This window comes from Onychomys torridus, unplaced genomic scaffold (genome assembly GCF_903995425.1).
Source record: "Onychomys torridus unplaced genomic scaffold, mOncTor1.1, whole genome shotgun sequence".
Lineage (NCBI taxonomy): Eukaryota > Metazoa > Chordata > Mammalia > Rodentia > Cricetidae > Onychomys > Onychomys torridus.
In genome coordinates, this window is record NW_023412165.1 from 2,651 (window position 1) to 20,885 (window position 18,235).

The following is an 18,235-nucleotide window of genomic DNA, read 5'->3' on the forward strand; positions in this document are numbered from 1 at the left end:
GGGAGTGACTCAGTATGAGATGTGGCCTCCAGAAATCTCTCTGCTCACACATCAAGAAAGGCACTTGATTGATTTCTCCAGTGCCATTCACAGGGAAGAAGAACACATCTCGGAGCTTTGCAGAAGCTGGAGTGAGGTGGAAGGAAGTGAGCAGTAACCGGGGGCCTGGTTTCCAGCAGGTTTCTCAGAGGCAGAAAGATGGGGCCATCTCAACAGGAGCAGGGAGACCTGGCCACCTTAGCCCAGTCAGCGGGCCAAGAAGCAGATCTGGTACTTTGGGGGCACTTTGGCGAGGCCACTCTCCTTGGGATTGAGGTCAATGTCCTTAGGAGCCATGGGACTGGACACGGAGAAGTTCTGGAGGATGGTGGTGAAAAAAAGGAACAATTCGTTGCGGGCAATGCCTTCACCAAGACAAATGCGCTTTCCTGTGGGCACAGAGGTTGAGCCATGTGAGCCCCAAGGCAGTATACAACCTCCAGGCTTTCCCATCTCCCACAACCAGACAACTCAGGCCATTGCAAAGAATACAAATGAGTTTGACCCTCACCTGCAATTCATAAATGTTAAAAGGTTCCCAAAACCTTAAAGAATTGGTGCAAGGGCCAGTGAGACATCTTAGCTCAGAAAGGAGCCCGTCATCAATCCTGAAGATATGAGTTCACCCCCTGGACCCACATGTTACAAGGAGAGAACCAACCCCGAAGTCTCCTTTGATATAAACATATACACACCCACTATAGCACACATGTATATGCCTGCAAACATATACACAATAAATTAGTCATAAAATTCAGGACAAACTGTTAGTGGGTGTCTCATGGCCACTTCTGACAGATTTCCATCTTTTGTTGGATTATCAGAGTCCTTTGTTCCAGAACTGTAAGAATGCACTTAGATTAGGAATGAAGTGTATCTGTGTACATATGAATAATGCAACATCTTTAGTGTTCCCTCCTAGCTCATGTGAGGGATTGGTACCCATCGCATAGGACTGCCCTGGGGGTGAAGGTACTGTTTACAAAGACCCTTAGATTAACAACTGGATGCTGTTAAGGGTCCTATATGAGCCAGACATGGAGGCACATGCCTGGAAGTGCAGCACTCTGGAGACTGAAGCAGGGGGTTGATAGACTACAGAGCATGGCCTCTCTGTCTCTCCTTTTTCTCTGTCCCCTCTGTCACTCGTCCCCACCCCCACCTTTCTCTCTTTCTCTGTCCTCTCTGTCACCCATCCCCACCCCTACATTCTCTTTCTCTGTCCCCTCTGTCACTCATCCCCACCCCCACCTTTCTTTCTTTCTCTCTGTCCCCTCTGTCACCCATCCCCACCTCCACCTTCCTCTTCCTCTCTGCCTCCTTTGTTTCTCCAGCTTGTGATCAATGAACTTCAACAAGTTCCTCAAGACAATTGTTCACACAGTTGAGAATGGGCAGGGGCACATGATAAGGGCCTATGGCAACCGCAGGATTATCTGAGTTATAAGGAGCCTTGATGATTAGTCACCTCGGGCATGGAGCACCACAGAGCAATGGGAGCCTGAAAGACCAGGCAGAGGCTCTACCCCCTGCCCTGTACCTCAGAGAGTCTTAATCTGCAATTGACCACTTCAGGCCTCCAGATAAAAGAGGGATTTCCCAGCAACCCCTATGCCCTCCAATTGTTGGGAAATCATGCCTGCGTAGGGGTGTCTAGGGAAAGCACTCTATCCCTTGAGTGTTCCATTTCCTGAACTTTAGTAACATGAACTTAGAAATTCATGGAGTATCTCTCTGAGACAGTTCTCCTAGAACTGATTTTATGACCCAAATTTTTCCAAAGCAGCTTTTAATGACTGATCTCACTCTCAACCCAATGTCCCCATGCCTGGAGCTGGCGATTCAGACACCATTCATGTCTCTGGTTCTAATATCTTTTTGGCTTGCTAGCTTGCTTGCTCAATCCCTAGCTTGCTGGCTTGCTAGCTCAATCCCTAGCTTGCTGGTTTGGTTGTTAGGTTGTTTGGTTGCTTGCTTTCCACAGGAGTCTCCCTGAACCTGTGTCTGTACCAACCACCACTACATGTCTTATGGTCTATTTATTCTCTTTGGCTTGCTTTTTCTAAACTTCCTAGCCAACATCCTAAGCCCTCCACTTCCTCTGTCCAACTACATCTGGTCATGTGTTTCTTCCATGTCTTCTTCTCACATCCCCTTTCCCCACAACCATGCCTTTCTAAACATGGGACTCTTATACAGACAATTTACTTTTATCTCAAATCCTACACGTCTGCAACTATGAGGATCGAATATGAAAGAAGGCTCTTTTAGTGGACAGAGCCAGGAGCAAGACTGAGCACAGGGTCAGTGAAGTCACTTGGACACTCAACACTAGACAATTCTTAGCTGAGACATGGCTCAGTAAGAGAACACTTTCCTGAAATCCCTCAGCGAGGGAATGAAAACAGAGAGGAGGAATAGCAGGAGAAATCTTCTAGAATTCACCATGGAGAGGCTACAGGTATGGGCTCATTTGAAGGGAACTTGCTTAACACATACTCAGCCCTAAGTTCCATCTGTAGCATGAGGACACAACTAGTGGCTAAGAAATTGTTTCTAGAATGCCCCTTATCCAAAAGTTAAAACCTGAACACAAATTGTCCATGTTTACATCACATAGAGTCCATAAAACTGAATTAAATTTGGCTGGAGGCAGGTTCTGTATGTAACAAACTAACCAAACACAATAGGCAACTGAACTAATGGACAACTTGAGAGTATATCTTCCAATGAAGAAGTCTCAGTCACTCATGGCAGTTGACCCACCCCAGGCTGCCAACCACGCCAGCATGGCCAAGCAAGGCAAAAGCAGAGCTGGCAACAATCCAGCCGTGTGTCCATGCCCAGCTCCCTATTGTCTGTAGAAACTGAGGGCTGACTCTGATGGGTGCTGTAACTCTGAACTATCTCTGGTTCAGGATATTATCCATCATGTATTTTTTCTGAAATAAATGCTACTAAATTTGATTTCTATTACAATTACCAAGCCAGAGTATTTACTGCACACAAAGACAAACGTGTCGGGTTGGGGATTTAGCTCAGTGGTAGAGTGCTTGCCTAGCAAGCACAAGGCCCTGGGTTCAATTCTCAGCTCCACAAAAAAAAAAAAGACAAACATGTCAAAACATGCCCCATCTCCCCAGTGCTCACAGCTAAAGTCAATGCCTCCCCAGCCATCAAGATCCTACCCAGTTCACAGCAGTGTTCATAGATGGTGTCAGTTGTTCTTGCTGTTGTTTCTTAAGAAAATGAATTTGCTCAGATTTAGAGGCTTTTAAATAATTCCCCAAAGTCCTGATGGTCAGAATGTACCTTTAGTTCAAGAGTGCTCTTATGGCACTGTAGCCAGGGTGAATGGGACCTTTCAGGCAAAGCTGCTGGAACAGACTCAGTAAACAGGGACCTAGACCTGTCTGAGTCCAGGAGGATGAGCCTCCCCTCTAGTGTCTGGGAGAGGAAGCACAAGTGGGTCTCACCTATAGAGAAGGGCATGAAAGCTTCATTTTTCTTCAGAGCCCCATTGGCATCCAGGAAGTGGTCAGGGTTGAAGGTGTCTGGTTGTTCAAAGTATCGTGGGTCATGGAGAGCGGCACTCAAGATGGGGTACACTTCAGTGTTCTAGGAGACATTATGAGAAACAAAGATATTAGCATACCCTGACTCCCATCTCAGACAGTCAGTCCCTGAAAAACACAGAATTGCTAGGAAACCACAAACAGGCTGAGGTTGGTAATGAGGAGAGTGGAGGATGATCATGGAGTAGAGATGTGGAATGGCAGCTGGTCTCACCTTGGGGAGCAGGTACCCTCGGAACAAAGTGTCTTTGGTGACTTTATGTGGGACACCAATCGGAGAGAGATCTGAAAATCTCTGAATCTCATGGATGACAGCCTCAGTGTAAGGCATTTTGGTGCGGTCCTCCAGACTTGGTAGACGGTGCGAGCCGATCACCTGATCGATCTCCTTTTGGACTTTCTCTGAACAGAAAAGGGAGAGAACAGACAGGGCCCACCCCCTATCACTCAGGCAATGCACAGCAAACAGCATAGGAACAGTGCAGAGCAAGTAGACTCTGCTGAGAAAGACACAGTGCACTCTTGGACACACACACCTGTGCTTCCCTCAAGCACCTGTCTCTCCAGCCACACTTAGAGCTTTAGTAGAGTCTCTCTCAAAAGCTCCAACCTTGCTTGTAAATAGAAAAAGGGAAAACCTACAGCAAAAGGCTATTTTTAATCTATCCATCTGGAGTGATGACTGGAGAGGGAGACGGTAAGAATTTTCTCCTTTTGTATCATAATGTTATAATTTGTATTTCTGTTTATCACTCATGTATACACATACACAAAAATATACAAACACACAAAGAGTGACAGAGGGACAGACATTTTTGCATGGAATTTATGTTTAAAAATCCAGTGGGCTGGAGAGATGGCTCAGTGTGGTTAATAGCACTGACTGCTACTCTTGCAGAGGACACAGGTTCAATTTCCAACACCCACATGGTGACTCACACTGTCTGTGACTCTAGGTCGACCATCACAGTCATATATGCAGGCGAAACTACAATGTTAACAATTAGTTAAATAAATTTTAAAATCCAGGCTAAGAATCTGAGGCTATATCTTCAGAAATAAAGGAAGAACATTAATCTATGCATACTTGAATACAAAATATGGATATGTTGGTGAGTATGTTGGCCCATCAAATGACTCAATCAGTAAATGTATTTGGTTTCATCACAACAGCCTGATTTGACATCCAGAACCCACATGAAGGTACAAGAGAGGCCCAACTACACAGAGTTGTCCTTCCACCTCCACACATGAGCTGCAGCAGACATACTCACAGGAACAGCAAATCATTTCTAACTCTTTAGAATGTGAGTGTGTAAGTCAACAGAGCAATGAATGAGTCAGTTAATAGAAGGAAAGATTGCTGAGAGAAAGAAATGAGCAAACTAAAACCTAGATATATGTATTCTACTTCTACCTGTTATATTAAACAATTAATGAATCAATAAATGGTTCCTACATAAATAAATCAGTGCACACAACCAGCCAATAATCATGCAAATGTAGATTCGACAAAGGAATATGTGAATGAATGAATGAGTAAATATAGGAATAAATAGGTAGTTCTAACACGAATTGCTAAATGGTCTTATTAATAGGAAAAAAAACAACAGAACCAGATATGGGATGAAAGCTGAAAGCTCAGATAGAACAAGTCACAGCCAACCTCACCTCGTCAACTCCTCAGCCAGTCCTGTTTCCATGAATCTTCAGATTGAAAGCCTCTGAGTCTTCACCCCTGAGGGTGTCAGTTGAACTGCTGCTTATTTCCTGTCTCCTCACACCTTATATACTATTCTCCACACAGCCATGTCACTTCCTGGGATTAAAGGCATTTGTGCTTTCCAAGCAAAGGCATGAGATCTCAAGTGCTGGGATTAAAGGCATGTGCAACCATGCCTGATTCTTTCAGCTGTGTGGCCTTGAACTCACACAGATCCAGACAGATCTCTGCCTCCCAAGAGTTAGGATTAAGGGTGTGTGCCACCATTGTCTGGTCTCTGTGTCTAGTTTGATGGCTGGCTCTGTCCTGTGATCCCCACATAAGTTTATTAGGGTACACAATATATCACCACAGGTATTGAATGATAAATAAACCCCAGGTAAATGAATGAGCCATTAAAAAGATACATGGAGGAATGTATGGATACATGAAGAATAAATTCAAAGGCCAGTTGGAAGGATTAAGGAATGAAAACATTTGTATATGAATAAATGAATGACTCAATGACAGATGGGCATGAATATGTATGTAGTAGGAGGGTTAGAAAAATGGATGGGTGGATAAAGGATGGATAAAGGATGGATGGGTAAATGGGAGAAGAGGATAAGAAGATGAGTGAATGGATGGAAGTAAAGACAGAAGGGAAGAAGGAGGGAAGGATGGATGCTTGCATGCATGCATGGATCAACCTTTAAGTGATAACAGAAAATGGGCCAGCTGAGTGTTCACTCACCCAAAACAGTTTAGAAGTAAAACAAAGTCTTCAGAGATCCTGATGTAAGAGGCCCATGTCTTGCCCATCCACACAAATCTCCACAGCCAAAAGGGAGCTAGAAGATCCCCCCCCAAATGGCACCTTATGGCATACCTGTAATATGGGGGTATTTGAGCATGAGCAGGAAGCCATTGCAGAGAGTGGTGCTGCTGGTCTCAGTGCCAGCAAAGAAGAGATTCAGCACAGAGATCATGAGGTTCTGGTGATGGAATTCCGTGTGTGGGTTGGACTTCTCCTGGTTCCAGATGGGAAAGAGAAGAGAGGGTCAGGAGTCATCAGATCCTTACAGGGAGATGCTCATACATCCTGGGAACTGTCCTTCTGTCAAACACTATATGGACCACACAGCATTTCTCAGTCCTTGATCACGTCCCTTGCTCTCTATTCTGTCTCCTCTCTCGACTTTGTTCTCTGGTATTTTTCACGTTTTGTCTCCCAGGCTCTCTCTTCCTCTGAGGTCTTTTCTGCTTTTTGTCCCTTGCCCTGTGTTTCTTCCACAGCCTTCTTCCTCCCTATTTCATATTCTCCTCCCTTTCTCTAGTCTTCAATTTCTAGATGCTTCTGCATCTCCTCCAATCCACTTCCTGTCTCTCCTCCCCATCCTCTGCCCCCTCTTCCTCTGCTCACATCCTCAGCCTTCACTCTCACCCATCACTTCTCTCATGCATGCAGGACTTACCTTCTCCATGCGAAGAAGGTAGGTATCGATGAAGTCCCTTGGATTGCTAGGGTCCAAGGTTGCCCTGTGTTTCTCCACACTCTGGCCAGTGAAGTCCAGGATTTCCTGCAGGTTTTTGAAGATTTGCTTGTGGGCACCAGGAAAGTACTTCAGGAAGCCAGAGAAGAGCTCAAACATCTGTAAGAAAGAAGGACCCAGGAGGCCACCTGGAGCTAGCAGGTCTCAGGAAATGGACAGTGCTCCAACTTAGTCACTCTTCTTTTGCTATGAAGAGACATCACAACCAAGGTATTTCTTACCAAAAAAAGGTATTTTGAGGGCTTGCTTACCATTTAAGAAGGTTAATCCATTATCATCATGGCAGCAAACATGGCAGCATGCACACAGGCATGTGCCTGAGAGCTGACATCATGATATACAGGCTGACAGGCATGTCCCTGAGAGCTGACATCATGATATACAAACAGACAGGCATGTGCCTGAGAAATGACATCATGATATACAAACAGACAGGCATGTGCCTGAGAAATGACATCATGATATACAGGCAGACAGGCACGTGCCTGAGAAATGACATCATGATATACAAACAGACAGGCATGTGCCTAAGAAATGACATCATGATGTTCAGGCAGACAGGCATGTGCCTGAGAAATGACATCATGATATACAAACAGACAGGCATGAGCCTGAGAGCTGACATCATGATATACAGGCAGACAGGCACGTGCCTGAGAAATGACATCATGATATACAAAAAGATAGGCATGTGCCTGAGAAATGACATCATGATATACAAACAGACAGGCATGTGCCTGAGAGCTGACATCATGATGTACAAACAGACAGGCATGTGCCTGAGAAATGACATCATGATATACAAACAGACAGGCATGTGCCTGAGAGCTGACATCATGATATACAAACAGACAGGCATGAGCCTGAGAGCTGACATCATGATATACAGGCAGACATGCATGTGCCTGAGAGCTGACATCGTGATATACAAGCAGACAGGCATGTGCCTGAGAAATGACATCATGATGTACAGGCAGACAGGCAGAACTAGAGGGAACATGAGGTCTTGCATAGGATTTGGAAACCTCAAAGTTCATCTCAAGCATCATATCTTCTCCAACAAGGACACAGATCCGAATCCTTCCAAACAGCTCTTCAACTGGATGTCAAGTATGCAAACACTAGCCTATGTGGGCCAATCTCATTGAAACCATCACTTGCTTCTAGGTCCCCAGATTTCATGAAGAATCATACAAAACACACACACACACACACACACACACACACACACACACACACACACACACAATCCCTCTCATAGTGTACACTATACACATTCATGGCTTTGAACTTTATCTCTAAATCTGACTCTAATCTTTGCTGGTACCCTATAGACATGTCAGAGCAAAAGCAGATGGCAATTAATATTCAAGGTGTCAGCCCACCAGTAGTTCAACTTTCTAATGGGATTGTCTCACTCAAGGAAGCCTTGAAAGAAAACAGACTCCATAATGTATTTTTCTTCTGTTGTGTCCCTGCATGCTTACTGCTACTGTGTATATGGGGTTGGGAGTCATCCACTGCCTAAATTGTAATATGCTCATTTCATGAATATATTCCATCTACTGGGCACATTTATATCTGTGGATTGTCATGAAGATGATTTCTTCTTAAGCTGTATAATTTTGATGAATAAATTCTAGGATATTTTTTCATAACTAGGCCTATTGTTCCACAAGTACTGTCATATACTTAGGACCTGTTTTATATCATAGCTCAGGCTGACACAGGAAAACTGTTGTATTTCCAGCTACTAAGATAGCTGCATACTATTAGCTGGTTTTAGGCTTCAAAGTAACTTCAAATTAGACCAGGTGCCTTACTAATGGGGTTTTAAGATAAACATTTCCCAGGGAAAGCAGTCTAATGCACAAGGACAAAAGAGCAGCTGTCTGATTTATTGAACCAAGGTTACAGGTACAAAAAACCTAATTGCTATGCCAGTCTCTCTTGCTAAATGTGGCTGATAATATAGGCCAGTGATTAACTCCTGCACAAATTCCTGATCTCAGTTTTATGATACAGGCATACACCTGAAAACTCAAAGTTCAGCCAACTAACAGTTTTTCTGTTGTGTTCTAAAATTTCACAGGTGAAAAAGAGTTACAAGTTTCCTTTTTATGGTCTAAAGTTACACGCAGGACAGAAAAATATATTTCAAGAACTAAAACGCATTTAATGTCACTGTGCCTTGGAAAATATTAAGTAGGATTATCATAGGATATTTCAGGTAAACCTTAGTTCCGACCAAAGCATCTAGTACAGAGAATTCAAGAAAGCCTCCCAATCACAAAATGTTAGCATAAAATGTTTATTATACTCAGAAATATAGGGTAGTTGATGATTTTATTTTTCTTAGACTCTTCAATAGTTTAGGTGTATAACTGTTCTAAAATCTTTTATAAGTCTATCTCTGTAAATAGATAACAATACCCAGTTCTTTCTTTATGCTGCAGCTACAGATTACAACTACACCAATTAGAAAGCTAACATTTATTATAAGCATGTTGTTGTAGGGATGATTCTGTTTCTTATCAAGTGAAATATGACCTTCAAATATAACTTTCACATTTCCTGAAGGATTTATGTTGAGTATATATAGCTATGTAGAAAAAAAGAAAGAGAGATTCATTGGAAGAGAATAAAGAAAGTAACCTTTAACATGGTGTGAGTTTTTTCCCTATTCCTAAAATTCCCCAGATAAAGAAGTCTTAGCTTCACAACACCGTGGATTCCTTGCAAGCCCTGTGTGCAGCCTTGGAGCTTGTTCTCCTAGGCTGCGATAAACCTCGCCCTTCTCTGTATCTCCCTTTTCCTCTCCTCTGCTCTCTCTCCCATTACCCTGTGTTGAATTGTCATTGTTTGTTTTAATTTGGGAGTCCTGCTTTATGGACACAAGATCTCATTCATGCCAGACTGTCCTTAAATTCAATATGTAGCTAAGGATCACCCTGAGTTTCTCATCCCCTACTTTCATGTGCAGGAATTGCATAGGTTGTGTACCATGACACGCAGGATATACAGTCTGAGCCTCAGGCATGAAAACCAAGTCCTCTACCCTCTCAGCTCCAGCTGCATCACCCACATCACCATTTTCTGAATGTGTCTATGGCTCTGTATTTCTGCATTCAGGTCTCTGCCCTGCTCCCCATCCCTCTCTGCATCCTGCTCTCAACATCCTTTCCTCTCCATCCTGTCTCGGCCTTTCTTCCAGCCCTAGGACACTCCCTTCTTCACTCACAGAGCAGTGTCTTCCTACCTCTGCTCTGGATGCTCCTCTCTTCCCACCACTGACCTGGCTGAAGAATGAGCTGTAGAGCAAGAAGGTCTGATAGATCAGGTCCAAGAGGCGCAGGAACTGGCGATCTTTGTAGTCGAAGCGCTCTCCAAAGACAATGGAGCAGATGATGTTGGCTGTGATGCACTGGAAGAGGAAGGTGGGGTCCATGGGGGCTCCTGGAGGACAAGGATGCAGGACAGGAGTCAGACGATGAGGAACCATAGAACATTTAGCTTCAGCCCCATCATGTGAGGCTGCCCCCATCACTCTGTAATCAAAGTACAGCAACAGTGGCTACCACATTTGCACATATGATGCACATATGAGTCCAGGCCCTTCACTTAGAAATGCATACATCACTTTTTCAACTTCCCTCAATACTGTACAGAAAATGGGATACTACTCATATACAAAAAAAGAGAGTCTACCTTCACTAAGGCACTAAGTCCCAACTATGGTTGGGACTACAAAACTAAGATGAAAAGAAGAGTGTGTATATTCAGCCTCCAACCTATATCTCCTCCCAGGACAACATTCTGACTCTGAGCTGATACCTAACTCCCACTGGCTGGAATGGTGCAGAGAAGGGTTCAGGGAATGCCTGTGTGAATTTACAAGCCCTGCACTCTGCATGCCAATCTGCCATCCCTTCTCTGACTTCTGGGCTCTGTGGTGTTCCAGAAGCCATCAGCACCTGCTGCCTGAAACCTTCATATGTGAGGTTCAGTCATGGACCCTGGTGGTTAGAGGGCTGTTGTTCATCCAAAAATATTGGGCCACCATTGCCCTTCCCCCTGGTCCTGGATTGTCTGTGGTCACTGATCCCATGTAGATCTGCTGGTCGCTGTGTCAGAGGAGCAACAGATGGCAATTGGAGTCCAAGGTGTCAGCCCACCGGGGGAAACTCTCTGATGGGTCAGTCTTGGTTCGGCAAGGCCACAAGTCCCAGGAACTCAGAATGTCTTTTTCTTCTGCTGTGCCTTTACATGTTTCTGTGGCCATCTTCCTCTGGGATCTGCGGGGGGGGGGGGGGTTAAGGGATGACACCCCTGCCTGTGATGTAGTGTGTTTATTTCATGGGAACCATTCTCATGGGCATTTTTATCTGTGGATTGTCATGAAAATGATTCCTACCTAAATTATACTGTCAAGTTGATAATAATAATGATAGTTTATACAGAGTTTTGATGAATAAAAACAAAGACAAGGAAATGTTACACAGTTAGGGCCTATGAGTTTTACAGCTAAGGCCTATCACTTTCACCTGAGGAGCTGCTTTAGATCACAGTTCAGGATAATGATTAAGGGAAACAATTGAGTCCCCAGGATCCAGGCTGGCTCTAATTCTCTTAATGCTGAAAGATGCTGTCACAGTTTTCTGTGTTCACCATTAGCTCAAACAAAACTTCTTAATAACTTCAAGTAAGACCATAAACTCTGAGAATAGTTTTAAGATGAAGAACCCCAGAAAACAATCTGAAGTTCACAAGGACACACAGCTGAGGTATAGATTCATTAGGCTACGGTAAAAAATACAGAGCAGCCTGATTGTTGCTACCTGAAGTACTTTCCTTGCTAGATCTGGTTGGTGAGCAAAGGTGATGATTAATTAATTCCTTTCACCCATTCCTGACCTCCATTTTCTGATATTAGATACTATTGATAAATGAGTATGTATCCTGAGGATTCAAAGTTCAGCTGACTGACTGGCTTTTTATGTATAAAAGTTTGGGTTTGCGACTTCTTTAAAATTCCTTATAAGATTACCTTTAAGAATAGATAATAAAGTAGTTGATAATTTCTTTGTAACAGCAATATGCTGCCTGCCAACCAAAGAGTGGAATGAGAACAAACGGTCCTTGTTTTCTCATATTCTATTAATCTTAACAAGTTGCTAAAATGTTATAATGTATGGGGTTATTAAGTTGACTCTGTTTTTAATCATGTAAGTGAGTTGAAAACATGTTTTTACCTATATTCATTATAATCATTCACTTTAAAAATTGAACGTAACCACATTGTGAAGCTTGTATTGCTTAAAAGACTTCGTTGGGGAATACAAGCTGTAGAGGCCAAAAGAAGAAGAGGGAGAAACAAGAGGAGGATGAAAAGGAGGAGAAGGAGGAAGAGGAGAGTAGAGGAAGAAGGACAAGGAGGACAAGGAGGAGGAGGATGAAAAGGAGGAGAAGGAGGAAGAGAAGAGTAGAAGAAGAAGGAGGAGGAGGAGAAGAGGAGGAGGAAGAGGAGGCAGAGGAGGAAGAGGAGGCAGAGGAGGAAAAGGAGGAGGAGGAAAAGGAGGAGGAGAAGGAAAAGGAGGAGGAGGAGGAAAAGGAGGAGGAGAGGAAGAGGAAGAGGAAAGGAAACCATCCAGAAGGTGATTTTAAAAACAGTCCAGTGTGCTGACGCTGTGGATTTCCATTTGAGTCCTGGGCTGCCTGGAGCCTGGTCCTCCAGACAGTGATATAGGTCCTTCCCTGGGGCTCATCACCTTCACTCTCAGCCTTAGAGCTCACTTCTCTTCCTTTGGCTTCCTCCATCTCTGACTGCTCTTTCCAGTCCTTCTTCCCAGCCTCTGCACCTTTCTTCCCTCCTGCCTCTGCACTGACCTCTCAGATCTCCTGAGAAAGGTCAATAAGATGGCAAATGTCCCGTGTACAGAAATGGAGGTGCAAACAACAGTCATGTCACCAATACGCCCTTGATGTAAAGACCCCTCAAGTCCCCAGAGGTGCCTCTGAGTTCACCCAGAGTCAAACTCCCACCAGCCTCTGAGCTCACTGCTGCTCACCAGCACAACCACAAGGAAGAAACACAGTTCCCTGCTTAGAACACGTCTGCAGTTCCTCCTGCTCCCTTCCCTCTCAGTTACCTCGGGTCTGCATTTGTCTTTTATTAGACTATGATGGGTAACAGTGACAAAGGATAAGCCAAAGTGGCCTTGAACTCCATATGCAGTAGAAGGTCACCTTGGAAATCTCAGCCTCCTGCCTCCACCCTAGAGGGCTGGGAATATAAACGTGTAGGACCATGCCTGATGTATGTGGTGCTGGAAGCAACCTTCACTCAGCCACAGTCACATCAAAAAGAGAGCCTCACAACGTAGACAGGACTAGCCTTGAACTCATAAGCATCGTGCCTCACTTTCTAAATTCTGAGAGGACAAGTATGCACCAGTCATACCCAATTGACAAACAAAATTAATTCACAGGCTGATTTTCTGAAGAAACATTGCAGCTATGGTCAGTATATGTTTCTGAGTTATTTTGTACACAATATACCTCATGTTTCTTCCCTACCCTTTTTTTTCTCTTTCTACCTGTGTCCATATCTCATCCTACCCATAGTGTGTGTGTGTGTGTGTGTGTGTGTGTGTGTGTGTGTGTGTGTGTGTGTTGGTCTGTCAGTCTGTCTCCCTTTTTATTTACCGTTATATGTCTGTTTGTCTTTCTTTGGCTGTGCACTCAGATCCTGTATCACCATCTTCCTTTATGTTCATTCTCAGAGACTCACCCTGGGATTTCTGCAGCTCCTCCACCAGACATCGGGCCTCATCCTTTATCCGCTCCTCCACACTCCGCTTCCCCATCCCCAAATCCTTCATAGTGGCCACAGAGAATCGCCTAAGGGTCTTCCAGCGTTCCCCATTGGCAAAAATCATACCTAAGAAAGTAGGGGAAGCATGGGTAGGTTACACTGAAAATTCAGAGAACCTGAGTCCTTCCCCACAGCTCGGGCTCCACCTTCCTGAACCACATCCTCCACTCCACCCTGTCCCATATCTCACCATATCTCTGTACAATTGGCTCAACCACAGCAACTGTGCCCCGGCCAGAGAAAGCCTCAGCTTGGTCCAGCAGAGCCTCCCTTATGGCTTCTGTCCCACACAGCATGACCACAGGCCTCGGTCCCAGGTGCACTGTGAACACATCTCCATACTTTTCTCGAAACTGCCAAGCATAAGGGCACCAGGGTTGTCATTAGTCAGTGCAGATGATGTTGTTACACTGTGAAAACACATACAGAATGGAAAATAGGAACCTCTCATATGACCACCCTTTCCCTTCTGGGAGCCGAAGTTAGAAGGGTTAATTGTCTGCATAGTCAGGGCCTGCGCTGATTGGTTGGGCTTCCTGTTCAGTACAGCAGTACTGTAGAGTAGGGATGAAGGTCAACACATGTTTATAATCAAGCAATATGGAGATAGAGGCCAGAGAATCACTAGTCATCCTTTGCTAAACATGCATTTGGAAGCCAGCCTCAGCTACATAAAATCTGTCTCTAAAAAACATATACAGTTATGGAGGTAGCTCCATGCCCAAACCCTTCAGTCTGGCCAGCTGAACCTTGCTTCCTGTGACCCAGAGTCAACCTGCCCAATGCATTCTGACAACATTCAGAAAATGGCGGACCCACCCCCTGAGTAACAGAAAAGGGAAAGTGGTAGTCACTAGTGGTGGACCTGAATGTGAGTCATGACTTCAGAACACACAGTTGGAAAATACCTGACAATGCAACCATCTGGGCATCTACAGGGAATTGATCCCAGGAATATCACAACACTCCAGTGCTGAAAGCCCCTGAAGAGAACAGTGCAATGTTTGCACATAACCCACTCATCCTCTTGGACCTTTACCTCACTCTAGATTACAATGCAGCAAATAGAAATGAAAGGCTACGGGGCTGGGCAGTGGTGGCGCATGCCTTTAATCCCAGCTCTCTGGAGGCAAAGCCAGGTGGATCTCTATGAGTTCAGGGCCAGCCTGGGCTACCAGGAAAGGCACAAAGCTACAGAAACCCTGTCTCAATTAAAAAAAGAAAAAGAAAAGAGAAAAGAAACGAAAGGCTATGAAAACAGTCAGTGTCCAGTGTAGTTTAGGGACAAGGCTAAGGAAAACCTCTACAATTGATATTGACCTACTTATGTTTTTAGGCTGAGTCACAATATGGAATCTTTTGCAACAATGAACTATCAATACATATATCAGATCAAAGATGTTATATAAAACTTGAAGGAGGATCATGAGTTTGAGATTAACCTGGGGAAAGTAGGGCTACCTTGTCTCAAAAGCTAGTTAAAAACAAATGACTACACCAATGATCCAGATGGGTGATGTGTTAACAATGAATGGGTAGCAGGAGGTTGGGATTGTTGCCACTATATCAGCTTTCTAAATGGGAAGTGAGGCCAAGGATGATAATTGATTATTAATAAACAAGTGGTAATTGAACATGAAATCTCCCCTGTGAATACTGGTAAAGATGGTGCCATGGTCAGCTGCTGGAATGGTCCATGGTGTTTATAAATGATAAGCACTCCCTACCTACCCCACCTCTTGATCTGCCTCTTCTCCCCTTTGTTCCTGAACAAGGCAGGCTAGTCCCTTGTGCTGGCAGAAGCAAACTTTATCTGTTGATGCCTCTGACATCTTTCTTTCTCTTCTGGAACAAAGAAGCACCAAAGAGGGAAATTGTAAAACCTTAGCAAACACCTTGACACCCCTGTCACTTTTCACACACCAAACACAGTTCCCCACATGATTCCAACATTGAAAGAACATGCCTGTTGATCTGGGCACAATCCATCATCAATCAGCATTTCACCTTTCACTTAGCCACCTTCCCACCTGAGGCTACAGCTTGGATGGAGTCTCTTCCTCATCCTGCTGAGTGATCTCCAGGAGCAAACATGGGGCTAAGCCCATAGAACCACACAACCACTGTGCATGTCTCACCAGCATGAAGGAGTTGAGGAGGCCTCTTCTGTCCAACTGTAGTAAGTTTCCCAAGAGGGGTAGGGGACGTGGTCCCGGTGGTAGGTGGCCATGGGCTTTTGGGTGTCCCCTGACTAGAAGCAGTAAGAAGCCCACAAGGATAGCAAGGAAGAGCAGGACACTGACCTCCATGGTCCTGGTCTGATCACCATCCACTCCACTGCACACTCCAGCAGGACTTTTTATGCTGAGCATGTCTCTCCACCTAGTTAGTTATGCAACTTGAGTGGTTCCCGCCTCCTATTTCATCATTGTCCAGGAGTGTGAGCACCCATACTTCCTGCTTGGGCTGCCAGTCACCTGCTCACTCCATATTCCATAGATGTTGTCAAGGACTTGAATCAGATACACAGGACAAAAGAACATTGGGAGTAACACATCTTGATTTCTAGGTGTGAGTGTGCATTTCTCAGCTCAGTATTGCCTGTTTATTGATTCAGGCATGGACCTCTGTGTGTGTGTGTGTGTGTGTGTGTGTGTGTGTGTGTGTGTGTGTGCTGCATATGTGAAGGGATTTTTCTTATGTGAATGACATGTATGTGTTTTTGTGTATTCTCAAGATGTGTGTGTGTGTATGTGTGTGTGTGTGTGTGTTGTATCTGTTGCAGTGGTGTGGTTGTGGTGGTTGTGGTGGTGGTGGTGTGGAGCTTCTTGGTTTCTGATCATTGTGGACTGGTGATCACATCCTCCTCCTGGCTGCTTCACAGCAAGTGGAGCTCTCTGACCTTCCCACTGACCCATCTCTTTCTAACAGTGTCTCTGTCCCCTGTAGACTCTGACCTCATTATGCTAAGAATGTCTTACTCTGTTTTCTACTGAGACAGAATGCCAGAGACTGGAAAGTTATAATTAGTAGGCACTTTAAATTTGTGCTTCTAAAAGAAATCATTTCCAGGAATACCACATCGTGTCTGGTGAGGCATTTGCTGCTGGCATTATAACATGACATGGGGCAATCATTTGTGACTAAGACTGACAGAGCTAAAAAGGGGACTGAACATGCCCACAGAGGACCACACTCTATGATAATGACACAATCCAATTACAAAGTGCCATAGTTAGAGTGTGAGCTATCTCCCAGGACCTCCACGTGTTTGAATGCTTGATCTCTAACTAGTAGTGTTTTTAGGATGTTCTCAGGACTTGGCAGAAAGATGTAGGTTACCTGAGAGGACCCTCCTCTCTCTCTTTCCCACCTGCCACATACTCCCACAGCAAATCTAGAGGCTCAGCTACCCTGCCTTCTTGCCTTGAAACTGACCCTAAATAAATCCTTCCTCACACTTGCTTCTGAGCAAATATTTTTACCACAGTGAAACACAACTAATGCATGAGTGGGATTGTTATGGGATTAAACTGGCCATTTAGTTCCTTGTTTGAAAATTCTAGGGTAGTTTGGGCCCAGCTTTGACATAGGAAGGATCACATATCAGTATCAAAAAAAGAAAGGCATGTGGGAGAGAGAGGAAAGGGAGAGAGAGAGAGAGACTGGGTATGAATGTTACCCAATTTAAATAACTTGCTACCACTCACAACCCTTTAAATAATCTACAACTCTCAAAATATGACTACTAACTAAAGACCAACTGATCAAATAAGTAACTGGTAAGGAACATTCCACAACCAACATAACATAAAGGCAAAGTCTGAATCACATTTTAAACATATCATCTCTTCTTTGGTTGCTTTATTCAGTTAACGGTATTGTAAGACATAACACTAAGAAACTGACCATACCCACAGTCTATACAACTCAGTGAACATCCATTCACTTGGAATAGGGAGTAGGAAAGCTGAAGAGTTTCGTGCTGTCATTTTATTCCTTTTTAATTTTCATTTTATGTGTATAAATGTTTCATCTGAACATACATATGTTTTCTACATGCATGTCTGGAGCCCAAAAGGTTCACAGAGAACAGTATATGCTCTCAAATAGAGTTATAGATGGCTGTGAGCCTCCATGGAGGTGCTGGGAACTGAATCCAGGTCCTCTGCAAGAATAGTAAGTGTTATTCACTGATGAACCACCTCCAAGTTCATATCTCATTTCTTAATGCAGTAATAATGGCATTTGAATTTCAACTTCAATTTTACAGGGAATGTTCAGCAATTAACACTCTCCTCGACCCGTAAAAATAATCCATCTTGCTCTCTCAAATAAACGATATTCATTCAATCCCAATACCGCCAACTTTAAATTGTTTTAAAGCCTTTCCCATGGTCCAAGGCTTATTTTTACCAACTTCCTTAGTCATCATTCAATTGTAATCTACAAACTAGCATCAATCTGGAGAGGTAACGTACACACACTGGGG

The 18,235-nt window shown here is 44.1% G+C and overlaps 1 protein-coding gene across 1 annotated transcript; it reads right to left on the reverse strand.

Moving 5' to 3' along the window:
* Positions 1-246: 246 nt before the first annotated feature.
* Positions 247-16,052, reverse strand: LOC118575533 (cytochrome P450 2B1-like). Its single transcript, XM_036176039.1, has 9 exons — positions 15,882-16,052; positions 13,934-14,096; positions 13,660-13,809; positions 10,165-10,325; positions 6,792-6,968; positions 6,206-6,347; positions 3,829-4,016; positions 3,516-3,657; positions 247-428 (listed from the first exon to the last, which is right to left on the reverse strand). The coding sequence occupies exons 1-9, from the start codon at positions 16,050-16,052 to the stop codon at positions 247-249; spliced, it is 1,476 nt and encodes a 491-aa protein (XP_036031932.1).
* Positions 16,053-18,235: the final 2,183 nt, after the last annotated feature.